Raw genomic sequence first — 20,918 nt, 5'->3', positions numbered from 1 at the left:
CTTTGAAAACTGAGATTCACATAAATGTGACACGAAAACTCACATAACCAAGTAGGATGAAATGGAAGTGAAGAATGATCCCCATTTTACAAAATGGGTATACATCTATCTATCTATTCCCTGCTTTTAGAAAGTTCACTGTATGCAACTTTGCTTTTATGAAAGACCTACGTGAGTATCTTTTTCCGAAAAGGCGAAAGTAAAAATAGTGATTAGCGTTAGTTCTGCAGCAAGCCATTACAGAGGAAATGCACACATCAAGCACCGCCAAGTTCCTTCTCTAGGAACTATACTCAGCATCTCAGCATCAGGCTGCCATAACTTTGAACTGTGTCTGTGAGCATCTGTGCTTTATCTCGATTTATTTTGTGCACCTGTTAGCAAGATGTGTCCTAGGGTAATTGCTTCTTTGCTTTATGACATTTCGGCTTACGAAAAGTTTCATAAGAATGCTCTACTTCCTTGGTGTAAATTTATATAGACATATATATGTCTATATAAATAAATATATTTATAATTATATTATATATGATATAAAATATATAAATACATATTCAGAAATAAAACAGAAAAGTGGTTAGCTATGGCTGGTGAAATTATAGGTGATTTTTATATTTTTTCTTTGTTTTCCAATTTCCTTCAATAAATACGTTTTATTCGGGGGGGGAGGCTGCTTTAATGGCAACTCTGACTTGAACTGATATGAGGCAAAATGCAGTCTTTATTTACCTTACATGACATGGATATTCGTATGATTTTCTTTAAAAAAAAAATAATGCTTCAGTTTATAGTGAGCTGCCCCAGAAGCTGCTGGGGTGTTAAGTAATACATAGTATATGCACTAAGCTTCAAAATCTGAAGACATCTGATTCTGAATTCTTATATAATATTTTTGGAGGGGGATCCCACAGGAAAGTTGGTTGGGCCCCTAGTGATAGAGCTCTTTCATTTTTATAATAGTCCCTTCTTACCCAGGATTCGAAGGCACTAGAAAACCTGGTGGGGTGGGGGTGAAGGGGCATCTCCAGCTGCAGGCAGTACCAGACGGTACTCAGAACCTCTGAGCTCTTCTGATTCCCAGAACTCTGCTGAGACCAGACTCTCTCTGCCCTCCTCCACTTGGGGTGATTTTCTCTAAGATGCTCACTTTCTCTCTGTGCAATCCAGTTTCCTTTGAGTGTCCCTTGTCCCTTAAATATATCTGAATATATATAAACCCTAATGGAGGACAGGGTTCAAAGTTCTTTCTCACGGGGTTCATGGGCCCCATGAAAATTGGAGGATAAGAAGACACCTTAAGTGTTCTAAACATTCTGTTACTCTTTTAGAGACTCATGGAAGAGATTTGGGAAAGTGGCATCCAACTCCACAAGCTGGTCTATTCAAGTCTCAGTTCCAGCTCAGCCAGAACACTTACTCCACTTGCTACTCATTGGTTGCAATTTTCCTTGGTTGCTAGAAAGCTTAGAATCATATTTGTGACTTATCCCTAGCAAACCATAGGACCTTACACCATGCATTTTACATACAATACTGCTGGTTTTATCTTATCTTTCCCATTCTTGGTTTTCTTTTGTGCTCTTTTTCTCTGTACATATTTTTAATTTATCCTACTTCATGTATTTACGTAAGTTACTTTAAATCCCTTCTTCTGAAATAAAGCAGGGTATAAATAAATGGTCATTAACAAAAGAGTTTGATGAGGATCCATTTCTTCACCTATAAAGGCCCTAAGATGAACTGGTGGCAATAAGAGTCTGTGAAAACTACTCCAGACAGGATCACCATTATAGCTTGTCACCTGTTCTGTGTTCACCATCAATCCACAAGCTAAATCTTGAAATGGAGAGAAAGCTAGAAAAAAAGGGATCAGGAAATCCTATCTCTGTAAGTCATCTGAACCATCATAAAGCACTTGATTGGATAATGCTTTTTCCCCAAAAAAGTATGATTTCTGTTCTCGACATTTATGTTGTAACACATGCATATTTAAGCATCTCAGTTCACATACACTGAGAGGGAGTATATCACAATTGTTGAGTGCAGACTCTGGCACTAGGATGCCTGGGTTTGAATCCCAGATCTGCCATTTACTTGGGGCTAGGTATTTAACCATACTGTGCTTCAATAAATTCCATCTACAAAGTAGAGATAATAATAGTACCTACCTCACAGGGCTGGTGTAAGGATTAAATGAAATAACATATGTACTACAACATTTAAAACAGTGCCAGAGCACATACAGGGATCTCAAAAATGTTAGCTATCATTAGTGATATGTGAGTGGGAGAAGCACTGCCTTGAGCTTGAGACAGCATCTTGTTTGTGAGTTTCTGGACAAACACCTGAGGAATGAGTGAAGACTTTTGGTCTGACCACTTCTGAGAACAGGCCCAAAACTCTTGCTTACCCAGATCCTTTGCGTGGCTACTCTTTCCCCTGCTTTTCTAGAGGCAGAATTCTGTGGTGGAAAGAAGAGGTGGGCAACCAACCTTCCTGAGCCTCCGCGTTTCTTTGTCCCTCTCTTCTACATACCAGATACAGCGGGAGCTGCAGGCACAAAGATAAATTGGGTTTACCGTGTAGGAGCTCACGGTCGAGTGCAGGAGATAAATGCAAAAACAATTACAAGGTAGGATGATTAAGCAATATATAATGAAGGTATTTTTCTTGTTCAAAATGCACTGTGGAAAAGCAGTATCCACAGAATGGAAGATGTAAGATATGTGAAAGCGCTCTATAGAAGGCAGACAACGGTACCCATGTAAAATATTATTACTGCTGACCCTCCCAGGGCCCACTTTAACTTATTTCATCCAGGGACACTTGGGCAACCAACCTTGTGGAACCGTAAGGTATGAAACCCCTTACGTGCAACGTCAAACTGCTCCAGCAGAGTAACCCCTTCTTGCTTTCCAAACGTGTAAACCCAGTTTCAAACATGGGTAACGCAGTCCGCGTTTCCCGCTTACCGGGAACGAGAAACTACTTGCAAAACCAGGGACTGAAACCAAGAAAACAAAAGCAAGGCGGTAAGAGCACAACCACATCTGCTGAGCGCCCTAGACCCGGGAAGCTGGGAAGCGGGAAGGTCAGCGCTGCCTACGCGCGCTCTGCGTAATGGGAGCTTCCCCAGCGCAGCAAACCCTGGGAGCCTCAGGGGCGCCACCTGCGCAGCCGCGAAGATTCGGCGCAGTGGAAGTGGCGAGAGAGGCCGCCGCACCTGCGCGAAGGCAGTGGCGCGGCGGCGGCGGCGGGAGAACCGAGTCCAGTGCGATTGCGCGGAGGCCGCGGGCGAGGTGGGGCCGCGAGCGAGTGCGCCGTGCGCCTGCGCGGAGGGCTGCGTGGCGCGGTGGCGGGGAAGGGCGGTGTGAAGTGAGTGGCGCTGCGGGAGGGGCCGTCGGCGGCGCTGGTGAGCTTTGCGGAGTTGGGCGGTGCCGAGGAGGAAGAGGAGGTGGGGGCTGGGTCTGACGCGGCCCGGTTTTTGGGGGCTCCACTTGTTTATTTATTTTTTTCTCGTGGGTGCCTCCGAGTGTGTGCGCGCTCCACTGCTTGGTGGGAAGGGGGTGGGGGGAGGGCCCGGGGGAAGGGGGAGTTGGAACCGGGGTCGAAACGCCGCGTGACTTCTAGGTGAGGGAACGCCGAGCGGTCGCCGCAGCGTCCGCCGTCGAGAAGCCCTTGTTCCCGCTGCTGGGAAGAAGCGTCTGGTGCCGACAAGATGGCGGACGGGGAGCTGAACGTGGATAGTCTCATCACCCGACTGCTGGAGGGTGAGTCGGGGCCCGGCCGGCCGCGTGGAGGGGGCGCCTCCCTTAGCCTTCCTTGTTCCTCCGCCGCCGGAGCCCGAGGGGACCCCCCGCTTCCCGCCCCGAGGCGGCCCCCGAGGAGGGGGCAAAGAAGCTGGTGGGCCGGGGGGAGCGGCCTCCGGGAACACGGCCGAGGGGAGGCCGGGCGTCAGGGGCTGTCCCCGCAGGCAAGTAGTGCCCCAGCGGACCTTCGGAGACCCGCACGGCGGCGCGCCGGCGGGGGTGCCGGGTGACCCTTCGCGAGGAGGGTGCCGGGATGCGTGCTCCGGGGCATTGTACGCCCGTGGGACGTGTATTTCTTCTCTGTTCTCTTTGTGCCTTGCCGTTGGATGCCTTCGCTTCTTGTTACCGGAGTGAATTTTTAAAAATCTTCTCCTTGAGTCGACTGATCTGTTCGGCATTTTTACATGATGCTACAGGACAAACTCTATTCAAGGAGAAGATAACGTGAGCGGGAGTTGAGTCCCGCCCATGTATTATTTAGCTTTAAAGCATAGTAAGCCAAAAGTCTTTGACCGAGCTGAAGATGCACGCAAGAAAAATGTAGACACGTTTGCTGAAGGGATTGGTTTTCGGGTTTGAGAATTTTAGCAGGTTTGAGCAGGATTTAATTTCTGCATAAACTTAGGAAAGGTCGATTGTAAAGCCTCTCTTGTGTTTAAAAGATATTTACAGGTCTTAGCAGCTTTTGAAGTTTCTGGGCCCTTCTGTTCGTAATTGGATAGTTTTATGTTAGGGTCGGGGATTGAGGGAAAGGGAAGAGATGGAGAGGCCAGGGTATTATTCAAAGTCAGTCGCTGCCTTCTGCCAGTGAATCCCTTTACCCTAAAATTTGCGTCATCACTAGCTGCTTTGTGAGTGTGTAGGAAAGAAATTACGCCATTTAAAAAAATAAATTATTGTTCTCTCTGTCAGAAGCCGTGGAAGGATTACATATCCATTGTTACTGGCTTTCAAATTTCCTGAAGATAATTGTTTGCCACCGTGAAACAATGTGTACTTACATTTGGAAAATCATCGCAGAAGAAGATTGTGTGATTGGGGGGCGGAAGGGAGGGCGCTAGTTCCTTTTTTCAGCCAAAGTGTCGGTGTTTTATCAGTTCTCTGTGTACCCGTTGTGTAACAAACTACAGTATACTTGCTCCAGATGTGAAAGCCTTCCAGCAGTCTAAGACTGAGTCTCTTAAGACTGAGGAAGAAGCAAAGTTTCACCAGGAACTCTTGTTTGCCTTTTCCTTTACTATCAAGTTATTCTTGGGAGGCCCCCTGGTGCCTGCAGTCAGTGTTCACACAGATGTGAACATCTTACTGGGTCTGTGAGACATTTGCTTTGAAAAAGTGTATGTATTGTAGTTACGCGTTGTTATAAGAGGGAAGTGTAGCTATTTAAAAATTTTAATATCTTGTTAACTTTGGGGGAAGTTTATGCTCACCATGAACTTGGCTTGTAAACGTAAATATTTAAAAATCTGATGCTTGTATCTCAACTTCTTTATTTTTATCTTACATAAACTTACATATTTATATACTGTATAGGCATAAAACACAGCAGACTTATGTGTTTTTAAATCTTTGATATGGGATCTTTTAAGTCAGATGCACCCTTTTAAGATTATAGATAATTAAGAAACTTCACTAGTGGATTGTTCAAGGTTGTTAAGAGAAAAGATATGGTGAGGAAAATAGGCTAAGTGATTCTGTTTGTTTCTGTGAATTCAGATTACATACGTGTTGGGTTCTGGTTTTGGGTGATCATTTTCCAGACGTTTTCCCCTTTTAAATTAGCAAGCATTTATTGACCTGCTTTGTGCCAGTCACCAGGAATCCAAAAATAAGACACAGTCTCTTCACTCAGGGAACTCCCAGTCTAAACAAGTGACTTTCAGGCTTTTTCAGCCTGCTCTCTGACAGTAAAGAGTACCATTACTTGCTTCTTAATCCCGGGAAGTATGTTTAGTTTTGACCGTGCCTCCCTGGGATTCTTAAATTCTCCTCTTCTCCTTCCCTTTTCCAAAATCTAGACCTGTCCAAAGACATCCTAACAGACTTGGATTTTCTAATAAATAATTGTTTTTAATCTTCAAATAAGAATTCTTTTGTCTGCCTTGATTTTCAGTGATGTTACATGCTAATTATTAACTCAAATTCAAGTAAAGCTGCTTAGCAGAATAGCTATAGTTAGGTTTTTTTGCTTGTTTGTTTTCAGTATTAAATGAAAGTATTGTACAAGGGAGGGGAAATCAGCAGGACTTGATCTCATTTTAAAATGTTGACTGTAGTTCCATAACATATTCTTGATTTTTTTATTACATCAGATTGCTAGTCAGCTATAACCCTTTTAGTAACTTTTATTACCAATCAGCTATAACACTTTTAGTAATTTTATGAGTTTCTTTGTGTTTTTTAGGTGGCCAAATGATGTTCACTTCCAAAGTGCCTTTTACGTTTAAATTTTTTGTTATTATTTAATGCAAAACAGTATACTGATTTATTGTTTGGATAGTGCATGTTCCTTCAGTATATTTCTTTCTTTTTTTTTTTTTTTGGTACGCGGGCCTCTCACTGCTGTGGCCTCTCCCGTTGCGGAGCACAGGCTCCGGATGCGCAGGCTCAGTGGCCATGGCTCACGGGCCCAGCCGCTCCGCGGCATGTGGGATCTTCCCGGACCGGGGCACAAACCCGTCTCCCCTGCATCGGCAGGCGGACTCTCAACCACTGCGCCACCAGGGAAGTCCCAGTATATTTTCTTGAGTTAAGTTTTACTTAACCACAAAGCCAAAGATGCCTACCACTCTTTAGTGATCCTGCTACCACATTCTTGTTGAAATTGAAGCTAGTTCCTATGGGTATCCTGGAAAATCCAGTAAAAGCTTTTTACTTTGATCAGCAGTTCCAAAAGGAGTTAGGATGGCAGTGGGAGTATAGAGAAATCACCTGGGAGCTTTATTCAGACTATAAATGTTGAATTTATTTTGGAGGACTTGAAAAAGGTTGAGTAGAATCTGCTTGTTTGGGAAGAGGGTTGTGTGGAAAACTGCTTCCCGATGGTTGAGATTGTGCCAGCTCTGTTCCCAACAGTTTTATTGAGATACAATTCACATACCATACAGTTTCACCTATTCGAAGTGTATAATTGAGTGGTTTTTTAGTTGTGCAACCATCAGTCACCACAATCAACGTTAGAAAGTTTTCACCACCACCACCCTCAAACACAGCCCTGTTTTCACTAGCCAACAAATCCCTTTTCCCTTCACCACTCCTCCCATTACTTGGCTACCCCGATATACTTTCTGTCTATAGATTTTGCCTGTTCTGGACATTTCATCTGAATGAAATCATACATTATGTGGTCTCTTGTGATTGGCTTCTTTTAACGTTTTGAAAGTTTATCTATGTTGTAGCATGTGTCAGTATTTCATTCCTTTTATGGCCGAATAATATTTCATTGCATGAATATACCACATTTCATTTGTCCATTTATCACTTGATGGACATTTGAGTTGTTTCCCCTTTTTGGCTGTTGTGCATAATACTGCTATGAATGTTCATGTATAAGTGTTTGTGTGGGCATATGTTTTCATTTCCCTTGGGTATATAGCTGGGAGTGAAATTGCTAGGTCAAATGGTAACTCTGTTTAACTTTTTGAGGAACTGTTAGACTGGTTAAAGCCTCTTTTCTGATTCAATTGTTTAATTATGACCCAGCAGTCTAAAGATTAGGCAGTTTGAAGGAAGTGCTAGTTGATATTGGCAACCTCAACTTCTGCAGGGATAGTGTTGTTGTGTAGACCCAAGGCCAGGTCTGTTAAAAAAGAGCAGGTTGAGGAATAGGGGAGATGGTCTTAGGGATACTTTCTCTCTTCTCTTGCTTCTTTTTAGATGAGAAGCTAGAGAAGGCATAAAGATGTTCAGAGATTCAGGGATTAGGTTGGTTGCTTGGTTTTCTTGTCAGTTCCAGCAGGTGAGGGAAATTTTGACAGTTTGAAGAAGTAGTCCAGAGTATTTTTATTTTATTTGAAAATACAGAGCTGGAGCTTTTCTGGTAAATGTCTAAACCAAGATTAGGATTTATTGGGATTTAGAAATCTATTTACATTTGAGTCTAGAGACAGGATTATATTAAGATTTAGGATTAGTGAGATAAAGATAGTAAATTTTATCAAGTAGGTTTTTTGCATCTGAAGTCTTATTATCCACATTTATCTTTTAACAGAGTATCCATTCCAGTAGTATACGTTCTCAAACAACTCTTAACAGGTAAAATAACGTCAGTGTTAAGAATGTCAAGATATTTAGAAATAATTAAAGTTTCAGAAACAACCTTGATCCTGGAAATCTTGGGCTATAGGGATGCAAGAAGAAATGGTTTGTAAATGTCAGTAGGCTTAGCAGTGGTGTGGTGGTGGAGGATAGGGATTCCCAGTTTAATCTTCTAGGATTTAATTTTGAGTGAATACAAATTTATACCCTCAGGCAGCGATCACTGCTCCTCTAGCAGCTGTAAGTAGCCATTTCAAGGCTTATTCTTTCTGGGAAAATAGGGGATCAGTGAAGATAGGAAGCAGAAAGATATTAAGGTTACAACTCATCTTTCTTTTTGTAAACCCTCCACCTTCCCCCAAGATTGAATATGATTACCTTTGAAGTCTTGGTTATTGGTAGGTGAAATGTAGTTTTTTTTTTTTACACCTCATTCTCTGAAATACACTGTACCTCAGAGATTTTCTATCTTTAAAGATAAAATGAAAATGCTTTAATAGAAATTGTCTTTATTCCACAATTAGAAGTAGGGGACTAAAAATGCAGAAACTCATTCTGAAGTTAAGTAAGTACAAATAACTAGTTGCCAGTCTTTTCCTAGTTTAATGGAGGAATTCAGTTCCTGGTCTAGGTGGGTACTTGTCATGCAGTAGAAAAAGTAGTAAAAGGACAGGGACAATTGTCCTTTAATCTGCCTACCCACTATTCACGTGTATAGCAAAGTGATTTATGAGGACATACATAACCTTCCTAATAGTCACTGACCTCAGGGCTCTCCCTTCCCAAATTTACCCACATCTGTGCAAAGACAAATTGAGGTATTTATGTTACATGCGCGATCTGGTGGGAATGTTGCCTTTGGGTCTTGATATATGCTGGCACTGTGTAATTTGGAGGTTTTGACACAGTTTATTTCCCCATAAAGGAATTTAATCCTTAGAATGTTCATCAGACTATGCCTGAGTTCCCATCTAGTCAATTTCCAAACTATTGATCAAAACATTTTCTTGCTTTGAGTGCTTGTCTAACACCATTTTAACTTTTCCCTTAATCCTACCTACTATTTTCAAGATTTAGAGAAATCAAAAGTTACTTTTCATGGACTTCCCTGGTGGCGCAGTGGTTGAGAGTCCGCCTGCCGATGCAGGGGGCACGGGTTCGTGCCCCGGTCCGGGAGGATCCCACATGCTGCGCAGCGGCTGGGCCCGTGAGCCATGGCCACTGGGCCTGCGTGTCCGGTGCCTGTGCCCCGCAACGGGAGAGGCCACAACAGTGAGAGGCCCGCGTAATGCAAAAAAAAAAAAAAAAAAAGTTACTTTTCATATTTAAGGACATCTATTATATAGCTTTCTCTAATATTTAGCAGTTATTATGGCTCTTTTTTATTTTAAATAGTAAACTGAGAGGCAAACTTTATAGGTACTTGTAGGTTCATCTGTGTTGTTTGAATATGTATCAAATAATTGAGCCAAAGTAGTGAAAGAAAATGACCAGGCTTCTGGAGTGAAAGTGAGAGAAAGATCTAAGTTATATAATGACAGAAAGGAACATATTTTATGAACATCAGACCTTAACTGCAATAGTTATGTGAATCCTGAATGATAACAGATATATACTCAATTAAGTGTTTATTCAAGGTAGTTCAGTAAGTATTGTTATAGTGGGGGACCATGTTTATACTCGCTAAAGGTACAGGTTCTGGATGTATTATAATTTCAGCTCTTCCTCAGTTTCTTCTGCATTTTGAGGATGATAATCGACCTGCTTCATAATGTATCTGTAACAATTAAACTGGTAGAACGCTTAGACCGTAATAAAAGCTCAGAAAATGTTAGCTACTGTTATTGTTTAGTATAAACCTGAGTGTAAGGTAATAGAGGGCTTCTTATGCTACTGAGCCCTGGACCCTCCTCAAAGGAAGGCTATTTCTTGTGAGGATCTAACAGATGTGCCCTCCACATTGTTGCATACAACCACTCATACGTAGTATGTATGTATGTATGTATGTATAAAACATTTCTTTCCTATTCCCATTATTCAGAATTTATAATCTGGTTTGACATATTAATGTTGGTGCTGAGGGGGAGAGATATTTTTAGGCAGAATTAAATGGTGAAAGGTGATTTAAGGAGATTTGGTGTATGCTTTCTTTTGGCTAGGGGCTAGAGAGCAATGGATTTCAAACTTTGAATCTTGGGACTACTCTGTACTCATAAAAATAATTGAGGGGCTTCCCTGGTGGCGCAGTGGTTGAGAGTTTGCCTGCCGATTCAGGGGATGCGGGTTCGTGCCCTGGTCCGGGAAGATCCCACATGCCGCGGAGCGGCTGGGCCCGTGGGCCATGGCCGCTGGACCTGCGCGTCCGGAGTCTGTGCTCCGCGGCGGGAGAGACCACAGCAGTGAGAGGCCCATATACCGCAAAAAAATAAATAAATAACTGAGGACAAGAACTTTGATTTGTATGAGTTATTTATCAGTACTGTGTTAGAAATTAAAACTAAGAATTTTAAAATATTCTTTAAAAAAATATTCTTTAATTCATGTAAAATAACGATAATAACCTATTCATTTTACATAATCAGAGTTTGTTTTCTACAACAAAAATAATAGTGATAAGCACATGTCTTTAATGTCTGGTTTTGTAGAAGACAGAATTCTCATATCTGCTTTGCTTCAGTTTGTTTTGATACACTGTTTTGGTTGAAGTATATGAAGAAAATCTGTACTTTTACAGATACAAAGTTGTAAAAGAAAGGAGTATTTCAATAGCCTTTTTAGATAATGGTGGATATTCTTTAACATTATACCAGAAATCGACAAGTGATAATTTCTTAAAGGTTAGTTGTAATGTAGAATCTGAAATATTGTTCTCTTACATTAAAATCCATTTATCTATCTTGCATTTTAAATGGATCTTACAAATGACTTTGTAACATGCATTGGTCGTTTTGAAAATACTGGTTAAGCTGATTTATGCAGATGTTCAAATGTTGACACATTTTATACAACATCAAAAAATTCACATTTGTTAATATTACAGCAAGGTATCAGAAGAGTCCTTAAGTATGAAGAAGCTGTCAAATTCATGGTGTTGGATACAAGGTTTCCAAAATTTTAATTTTCACTAGCAACAAATACTGTCAGTTGTTTTCTTTGAAGTGACAGGCTCACTTTGTTCATTTTCAAGAGTATCTGTTAAATATCTTAAGTGTGAATAACCATAGTTTGTCACTTGTGCTTTCCAGTAAAAGAGATGGTCTGTGAAAGTAGCTATATCAGCTTGGAACTAAAACAGTCATACAAGTGCTCTTTTTGAAGACAACCATTGTATTTGATATGCAACAGAAATGCTTCATGGATACTTTCATTTCATCATGCAGAATATTAAAAAGATGTATACTTGTTGGTGGCGATGTAAGAAAATTGATTGTTTTTACTGCTTAATCAAGGGCAAGGGCATTTTTAATTGAAACTGGACCTTTTTTGTTTCGCTGTGTGTGGCAATTTAGTGCCTCTGATTTGGTTTCTGCTGAGGTGTCGGTGTTTTAATCACCATTGCTTTTGCACCATGCAGATGTCAACACAGTGAAAAAGGGGATCACACTCGTGAGAACCACAGGACTAGGGTGCTCCCTTCTTCTGTTCCTGAAATGTCTAGTCCTCCCCTGTATCTGTTAATTTTCTTCTTCACTCTTTTTTCATTATCTATTTGTTTACTAGTTTACCTGGAATGATTTTTTTAACTTACGGCAATACACAGACCCCTCTGAGAAATCATGAAAGCCCCGGACTTCTCGGAAAAGTATACATGTGTATGTGCATACACAGTATTACAGTTTGGGTTTTTATACAGAGCTCCTGAAGGCCATCTGTAGGCTCAAATCACATTAAGCAGGCAAACTTAAGATAAATTGAAATTATGGCAGTGGCTTAATTCTTTCATTTAAAACCAAAATTCCCCATTCTAGCCAACTGTAAAAATTTTACTTTTTTTTCTTCTTTGTGGCTTAAAGTAGACTCATACTAAATATGGAGAAATTGCTGTTTCATCTTAGAAAAAAATTTAGGAAATCTGGATTTATGTTAACTTTGCTGTTGATTAGTATGTAACCTTGAGTGAATCTTTTTGGTAGGGTAGAGGTTAAAATGTTAAAGGTTAATGAAGATTACTAAGATTTCATGTGGCAGATGTAATAGTGGAATTAGGTGTTTTTTTCTCCTTGTCATTCTTTCTGTTTTAGAGAAGACAGTTATTAGTAAGAACTTGCTGGAGAAAATAGCAGATGGTTATTGAAAGATAAAATTTAGTGTATACACAACACAGACATATATGACACACACCATTTGTAATTTAAAAAACAAACCTGCATTGAAAAGGTTTTTACATGAATATGAAATTTGAAAAATAATGATGGAGTATAAATTTTTGTAATCATGAGAAGAAGGGACTTCTTTTGGGGGAAGAGAACATTTTGCTTAATTGAGGTTCAAAGTTAGTGTTCTGTATCATCAAAATCAACTGGAAGTGTTCATCTGTTAATGCTGATCTATAATGAGATTTTATGTATTTCATCTTGGAAGGTGTCTTAACACAGATAGGTAGGTACTACTGAAACTATTATCAATCCAAAAGCATGTGGTTTTAGTTAAGTGATTTTAGTCATCACTTGGAAGGTATTTATAGAATTTTATTAGTTCTCTCTTAATATTTGCCTTTTATCATGTGATAACATTGCACATTAGTCAATTCCAGTGAGAGGTTAGGTGGAAGCTCCTCACCTGCACAATTAAATGGATTTTGACTTATTTTGCACTAACACTGAGGTCTAAAGAATGCTGTAAGAACTGTGGTTTGAGCTTAGAAAATAGTGTCCAGTGCAAATCTGTGAGGGAATGAAGATCTCACTTGTTTTAACATTTGACAGCCCTGGAACTGTGTAAAGCAACCTGACATTTGCTTGTGATTACAAGCAACATTAGTTGTCAGAGTGACTTAGCATAGTGTATGTTTCACACATAAGTATTTTTTCACATTTTAATTTTAGGTTGAATTATTAAGAAACATTATCAGGTTTGCAGCAAGATCTAACTTATAAAACCTACTCAGTGCTCGATAGTAGTGATTGAGGGTGATTCTCATTCAGAAAAATGTCAATATTGGCCCTCAGCTCAAAAAAGTCACAATAAAACTTTATCACTATTAAACCACTGAACTGCTGTGTGGTAGGGCAAGTCAGGATATTCAGCTTTTGTTTCTGACAAACATTTGTGTAACTGACAATGGTTAAGTTCATGAGAGCTAATGAAATACACCATTGATACCACTGGTTCAATATTTTTCCACTGAGTGATTGCACCATAAGCTTTAAACACCTTCAGTTTTCACAAGCTTTATTAAATTGTCCAACTAAGTCTTTTCCTGCTCCATGAGTATTTTTACCTCCATCATGTTTTGGGTTTGTTTCTTTAGCTTCTTTGAAAGTATTCTTTTTATTTATTTTATTTATTTTTGGCTGCGTTGGGTCTTCGTTGCTGCGCACGGGCTTTCTCTAGTTGCAGAGAGCAGGGGCTACTCTTCACTGTGGTGCGCGGGCTTCAGTAGTTGTGGCTCGCGGGCTCTAGAGCGCAGGCTCAGTAGCTGTGGCGCACGGGCTTAGTTGCTCCGCGGCCTGTGGGGTCTTCCCAGACCAGGGCTCGAACCCGTGTCTCCTGCATTGGCAGGCGGATTCTTAACCACTGTGCCACCAAGGAAGTCCCTTTGGAAGTATTCTTGCCTGTGGTTGTCCCACACAGACTATTCATAGAGGCTAACTTTTCAGTCATTTCAAATTCAGCATTGGCTCCTCAAGTGAGCAAAAGCTAAGTATTGGCAATATCTGTGAACTCATCAAGAGCCAAGGAAACCACTCAAAATCATTTTTGTTTTTTTAACTGATTATCCACGTTGCTTTCAGTGTCCTCAACCCTTCAAGAACTGTCTTTACGGAAGGACTAATAAATATATAGTCTTAAACAAGTTTATAGTCTCAGGACATACTTCTTTGGCTTTTCCAAACAAATATGATTTAATTAACTCACCATTAGTAAATGGCTTTCCTCACTTTCTAATACATGAACCAGTTGGAAGCTTACTTTCATTGCAGCCTCATTTTTATTTTTGTGAAGAAATTCTGCTGTGATGAGATTCCATTTACAATTTAAAAAAATTTTTTTGATTGTTACTTTCCTATGAGATAGGAATGTTGTGAAGAAGTGCTTAGTTTCCTAATGTGAACATATATTTTATTCTTTTAGCACAGCTATAATGTCATAAATACAATGCCTAGTCATCTAATTCAGTAACAAAATAATCCACACTCCACTGGGCCTTAGACATTCATATTTCAGTTTTCTTCCTTTGACATGATGAGTATGCACTGGTAATAAAAGTAAAATAAAATGTTGCAGCACAGCAGTAAGTAGATGCTGAAGACACTGTTGAGTTATAACTGCATCTCTGCAATTTCTAGTACCCTGGGAAGCAGTGCGAAGCCATGAGGGTGCCCCATGTGGTCTCTATGGCAACTACTCAACTCTGCCATGGTATCGTGAAAGTACCCATAGGTAATACGTAAATGAATGAGAGTGGTTTTGTTCCAGTAAAGCTTTACTTATGGACGCTGACATTTGAATTTGATATAATTTTTATGTGTCACAGAGTATTGTTCTTTCCCCGCCTCCCCCTCCAACTATTTTTAAAAGTATGAAAGTTACTCTTAACTCACAGGTCACACAGAAACAGGGATTGGACCAAATTTGACCCTCAGGCCTTAGTGTTTTCCCCCTTTTCTGGTGTAAACATGGTTGTGCAGAAAGATTATTTTATCAGGAACCAGGAGACCTTGATGCTTCTACCTAAGTTGAATGACTCATTTGCTGAGATAACATATGGGGTTAAGGCCAGTAGTGTCTAGTCCTTGGCAAGGTGTTCCTCAAAATTCTTCACGTAAGCGTCTGAATTTCTAGTGTGTGCCCAGTGATCATATTTTGTGTACTTCTCTGTTTTCACTTGAGCAGCCACTCCACTGTTGAAGAGCAGCCAACACAGGAAATTTTTGAGGGTTTTGATCTTTAAGAAAAGGAAAGCACCAGTGTGTTCAACAGTCACTCCTGGAGGCATAGGGGAATAGACTCCAAATAAAAAGTGGCAGTCTTACTGGACTAAAGAGGAGAGGTGGAAGTCTGGGGCAACTAAAGCAGTTGAAACTTAAGTCTAAAAGAGGAGAGAATCACATAGACTCTAACCTCAAAATCTGTAGTCAGGTCCCCCTAAGCTCATTGATTTTTAAGATACACACGTGCAAGGGAAGATTCTAAGTAAACCAGAAGAAAACAGTGTCTGGGAAGCTAAGGATATGAGCAGAGATTCCAGCATCCCCCACAGTACCAGCATGGCACAAGTTGAAGTTCAGTCTTTATGAAGTGAGAGAGGCCATATTATACCCTGAGTTTTTCATTGAGACCCCCATCATGGCCACTCTCCAAGATTGAGGGCAAAATGAAGTAGACCAGCCCTCAAGAAGATGTGGGTGAGGGGCTTCCCTGGTGGCACAGTGGTTAAGAATCTGCCTGCCAATGCAGGGGACACAGGTTCGAGTCCTGGTCCGGGAAGATCCCACGTGCCGTGGAGCAACTAAGACTGTGTGCCACAACTACTGAAGCCCACGTGCCTAAAGCCCATGCTCTGCAACAAGAGAAGCCACCGCAATGAGAAGCCCGCACACCGCAACAAAGAGTAGCCACTGCTCACCGCAACTAGAGAAAGCCTGTGTGCAGCAATGAAGACCCAACACAGTCAAAAAAAGAAAAGAAAAGAAAATGTGGATGAGTCCTTGGTACTCTGCTGCTAAAGGAAACAGCCCTCCATGGAGGAAGATGTCATATAGAAATTGTACAGTTTTTCATCCATAATCAAATATTTCATTCAGTGAAATACTACAGGAATGCTAACAGGATTAATGGACCAAAATATCAAGAGGAGAAAAAGGTATAAATCCACAGAATTCACATATTAGAGTTATCACACAGACTTGAAGATAACTGATTTAATATGCTCAAGGTAAAGAGGAAAAGAAAAATTTTATCAGACCTGGAAACTGTACAACTAAAAAAATATATTAACTAAATTTAAGAATTTGGTAGTGCATTTACTAGCAAATTAGAAACAGCAAAATAGAGTAGTAGTAAACTAGGGGAAAAAAAGAGTTGAGTAGAAATTATGCAGTGCTGAGAGAGAAAAAATAGAGGGGAAGTACAGAAAGAAAGCAACAGAAGACAATGGAAGGGTTTAACATGTGTAATGGGATTCCCAGAAGGACAAGAGATGTGGAATAGAGGATATATTAACCAAGAATTTTCCAAAATTGAGAAAGATACCAAAACAAGATTAAAGAAGGTCTGTGACTTCCAAGTGGGAATAATGTAAATAAAGTCATATTGAGACCCATCATGGACTTAACTCCCAAAATCAAAGAAAAAAAATTTTTTAAAGCTCCCAAAGGAAAGAAGTCATTACTTTCAGGACAATAATAAGAGAGATGGTTGATATATCACCTGAAACTACAGAAGCCAGAAATCAATAGAATGACCTCTTAAAGTGCTAAAAGAAAAAAAAAGAATGCTAACCTACAATTCTAAATGTAATGAGCATATGCTTCAAAAGTGAAGGCAAAATAAAGATAGACTAAAACTAAGAAAATTTATTGATAATAGATGGCACTAAAAAATGCTAAAGAAAGTTCATGTTGAAAGAAAATGATCACACATAAAAGCACAGAACTGCAGAAAGAAATGAAAGATAGCAATAAGAATAAATGTGTATAAATATAAATTAGGACTGTTTAAAATAATTGTGACTTGTGGGGTTTAAAATATATGGGAGCAGTATATGACAGCTGTAGAGCAAAAGTCTGGAGAGTGGTAAATCAGTCACAAGTGCATATGTTATCTCTAGAGTAAGCACCAAAAGAAAAAGAATATATAACTAAAGAGCTAATAGAGGAGAAAATGGAATAATAAAAGATAAGCAATTACTCCAAAGAAATGTAAGAAAAGAGAAAGGAATAAAAAACAGATGAGACAAAACAAACGACAGGATGGTGTACTTCAACTCAGTTTTCCCAGTGATTATGGTAAATGTGAGAGGAGCAAACACTCCAGACAAAGCTCAGAAGACATAACCATATACTGTTTACAAGGGACATATTTTAAATTTAAGGGCACAGATGGGTAAGTAAAAGAATGAGGAAACTACATTATGCACATACTAACCGAAAGAAAACTGAGTCGGCTATATATTTATGCCAGAAAAAGACTGTAAGGTAAGAAGAATCGCTAGAGGGAAAGAAGAGCATTGCACAATTTAAAGGAATAAATTCAACAGGATGATATGACAATCTTAAATTTTTTAGGTATGTAATAATATAGGTCAAAAACACAAAAAGGAAAAGTTGATAGAACGAAAAGTTTGAAATAGACAAAACTACAACCATAGTAGATTAATGCACCTTTCTCAGTAACTAATAAACAAGAAAAAAAATCAGCAAGGATCTAGAAGATTTAAACAACACAGTAAAATTGATACACATGGAATGCTTTACCCAGCAACTGTAGGATATTACATACTTTTCAAGTATGTATGGACACTTAATAAAATATACTGTACCATAGAGCAAATCTCTAAATTTGAAAGAAAGGAGAGATCTCAGATATGTTCTCTGAATTCATTGGTAATAAGCTAGAAATCAATAGCATATAATTGGAAAATCCTCAGGTATTTAGAAATTAAGTAATGTAAATACTTTCACATGTCTTATTGGCTAAAGAAGAAATAACAGTGAAAGTTACAAAATACATTGATCTAAATAATAGTGAAAATGTGTTAAAACTTTTACAGTTACAGCTAAAAGCAGTGCTTAGAGGGATACATATAGCTTTAAATGTATATATTAGAAAAAAAGGCTGAACATTAAACTATTTCAAGACAACAGAAGAATAAATTATAACCAAAAAAGGTAGAAGGAAAGATATAATAAAAATAAGAGCAGAAATCAAATAAAAAGATGTATGATTTTTTTAAAAAATGAAATCCTTGAAAAGATTGGTAAATTGATAACCCCTTAGAAAGACTGATAATGTAAAAATTTTTTTTAAATTTACCAGTATCAAGAAAGATATAGGAGGGCTTCCCTGGTGGCGCAGTGGTTGAGAGTCTGCCTGCTGATACATGGGACACGGGTTCGTGCCCCGATCCGGGAAGATCCCACATACCGCGGAGCAGCTGGGCCCGTGAGCCATGGCTGCTGAGCCTGCGCGTCCGGAGCCTGTGCTCCGCAACGGGAGAGGCCACAAAAAAGAGAGGCCCGCGTACCGAAAAAAAAAAAAAAAAAAGAAAAAGATATAGGAGATACCACTATTAAAGGAGACTAAAAAGATTGAACAAATAATGCAATAATGTAATCCTGGATTGAATTCTGTACTGGGGAAGAATATGCTGTAAAAGACATGATGGAGACAGTTACTAAAATTGTAGTACATTCTTTATTTTTTTTTAACTTTTTAAACTTTTTTATATATTTATTTATTTTTGGCTGCGTTGGGTCTTCGTTGCAGTGCACATGCTTCTCATTGCCTGGCTTCATTGCGGTGGCTTCTCTTGCTGCGGAGCACAGGCTCTAGGTGCATGGGCTTCAGTAGTTGCAGCACGTGGGCTCAGTAGTTCTGGCTATCAGGCTCTAGACCGCACGCTCAGTAGTTGTGGCGCAAGGGCTTAGTTGCTCTGCAGCATGTGGGATCTTTCCAGACCAGGGCTTGAACTCGTGTCCCCTCCATTGGCAGGCAGATTTGCGCAACCAGGGAAGTCCCTTTAGTACATTCTTCAGATTAAAGATTTGTATAAATATTAAATTCCCTGAATCTGATAACTTGTATTGTGGCTGTGTAAGAGATACTATCAGGGAATAATACTGATGTATTAAGGGGTAAAAGAGCATGATGTATGCAGTCTATTCTCAGATGGTTCAGAGAAAAGTTTTAAATATATGTATTTTAAGCATAATAAGATTCTAAATAACTTAATGCTAATAAATTTGATAATTTAGATGAAAAACTAACCTTGGCAAACTGACACAAGGAATAGAAAACCCGAATAGTCTAGTATCTGTTAAAGAAAATGAATTTGTACTTAGAATACTTTTCAAAAAGAAAATTCCAGACCCAGATGGTTTCACTGGTGGCCTAAACATTTAAAGAAGAAATTTTACCAATTGTATAAAGTCTCATACAGAAAATAAAAAAAAAGGTAACACTTCCCAACTTGATTTCTTAAGCTAGCACAACCTTAATACCAAAATCTGATAAATAACAAGGAAAGGAAATTACTGGCCATTATCTCTCAGGAATATAGCCACAAAAATCCTGGGCAGAATATTAGCAAATTGAATCTTGCAATATACAAGAAAGATAATGTCATGATTTGGTGGGGCTTATTCTAGGAATCCAAGTTCAGCACAATCAGTATAAGTCGTATTAACAGAATAAAGGGGATGAAATTATGATTATCTCAATAAATGAGATAGTGTATTTGACAAAGTTTAAAGACTCTTCATGATAAAAGGTCTTAGCAAACTAGTCGAGTATGTACAAAATTATAGCTATCATACTTAATGGTGAAATAATAGAATGTTTTTCCCTCCAAGTTCAGGAACCAGACAGGGAAGACCATTAGCACCACTTCTATTCAACATTGTCCTGGAGGTCCTAGTCAATTCAGTGAGGAAGGAAAATAAAAGATGTAAAGATTGGAAAAGAGGTAGAATTGGCTTTTCACAGCTGACATGATTGTATATATTTGGAAACTACAAAGGAATGTATAAACTGTTAGAATAGGAAGTAAAGTCGGTTTTCAAAAATCCGTTATTTCTATATGCTAATATTAAACAATTGGAAAATGAAATAAGAAAACACATTTACAGTATCAGCGCCCCTCACCTCCCATCAATTTAATGAAAAATTTGCAGGACTGCCACACTAAAAACTGTAAAACAGTGCTGAGACAAACATGACAACCTAAATAAAGGAGAAATATTATGTTCGTGGATTGGAAGACTCGGTATTGTTAAGGTATCAATTCTCCCTAGACTTACATATTCATTCCCAGTTAAAACAAGTTAGGGTTGAAAGGGACAAGCCAGTTTTAAAACATATTTGAAAATGCAAAAGGACCTAGATTAGCCCAGGAAATCTTAAAAAAATGAGAATGATTATATTACCTGATACCAAGACTTTATTAAAAACTATAGTAATTAAGATAGCATAGTACTGGGACTTCCCTGGTGGTCAGTGGCTAAGACTCCGCACTCCCAAAGCAGGGGGCCTGGGTTCGATCCCTAGTCAGGAAACTAGATCCCACATGCCACAACTAAAAAAAAAAAAAAAAAATAGCGTAATACTGATGTAAAAATAAACAGGTTAACGGACTATGTAGAGTGTTTAGAAACAGACCCATTCATGTATGGTCACCTAATTTTTCTACCAAGTTAGCCGTGCAATTCAGTGGAGAAAGGATGATCTTTACAATAAATGGTGCTAAATCAGTTGGATATCTTTATGGATAAAAGTGAACTCATACAACTTAACATGAAAAAAAAAACCCAATTAAAATATGAGCAGAGGACCTGAATAGACATTTTTCCAAAGACGATATACAGATGGCCAACGGGCACGTGAAAAGATGCTCAACGGGCGGCCTTGATTTATTCCTTTTTATCAGTTGACTGATAAACTGAGACCCAATGCAGCCAAATAAATAAATTA

General features: G+C 39.2%; 1 protein-coding gene across 1 annotated transcript in view; it reads left to right on the top strand.

Moving 5' to 3' along the window:
- The first annotated feature begins 3,302 nt into the window (after positions 1 to 3,302).
- The window catches only part of PPP1CB (protein phosphatase 1 catalytic subunit beta), a 37,584-nt gene continuing 19,968 nt past the window's right edge, over positions 3,303 to 20,918 (top strand). Inside the window, exons 1-2 of the mRNA XM_027113498.1 lie at positions 3,303 to 3,412; positions 3,631 to 3,770. Of these exons, the coding sequence (XP_026969299.1) occupies positions 3,719 to 3,770 (52 nt within the window). The 5' untranslated portion in view covers positions 3,303 to 3,412; positions 3,631 to 3,718. The remainder of the gene's footprint in view (positions 3,413 to 3,630; positions 3,771 to 20,918) is intronic.

This window comes from Aethalodelphis obliquidens, unplaced genomic scaffold, assembly GCF_003676395.1.
Source record: "Aethalodelphis obliquidens isolate GAN/ISIS:26980383/991018 unplaced genomic scaffold, ASM367639v1 scaffold12, whole genome shotgun sequence".
Lineage (NCBI taxonomy): Eukaryota > Metazoa > Chordata > Mammalia > Artiodactyla > Delphinidae > Aethalodelphis > Aethalodelphis obliquidens.
Note: the sequence above shows the minus strand (reverse complement) of the source record. Positions and strands in the feature narration are given on the sequence as shown.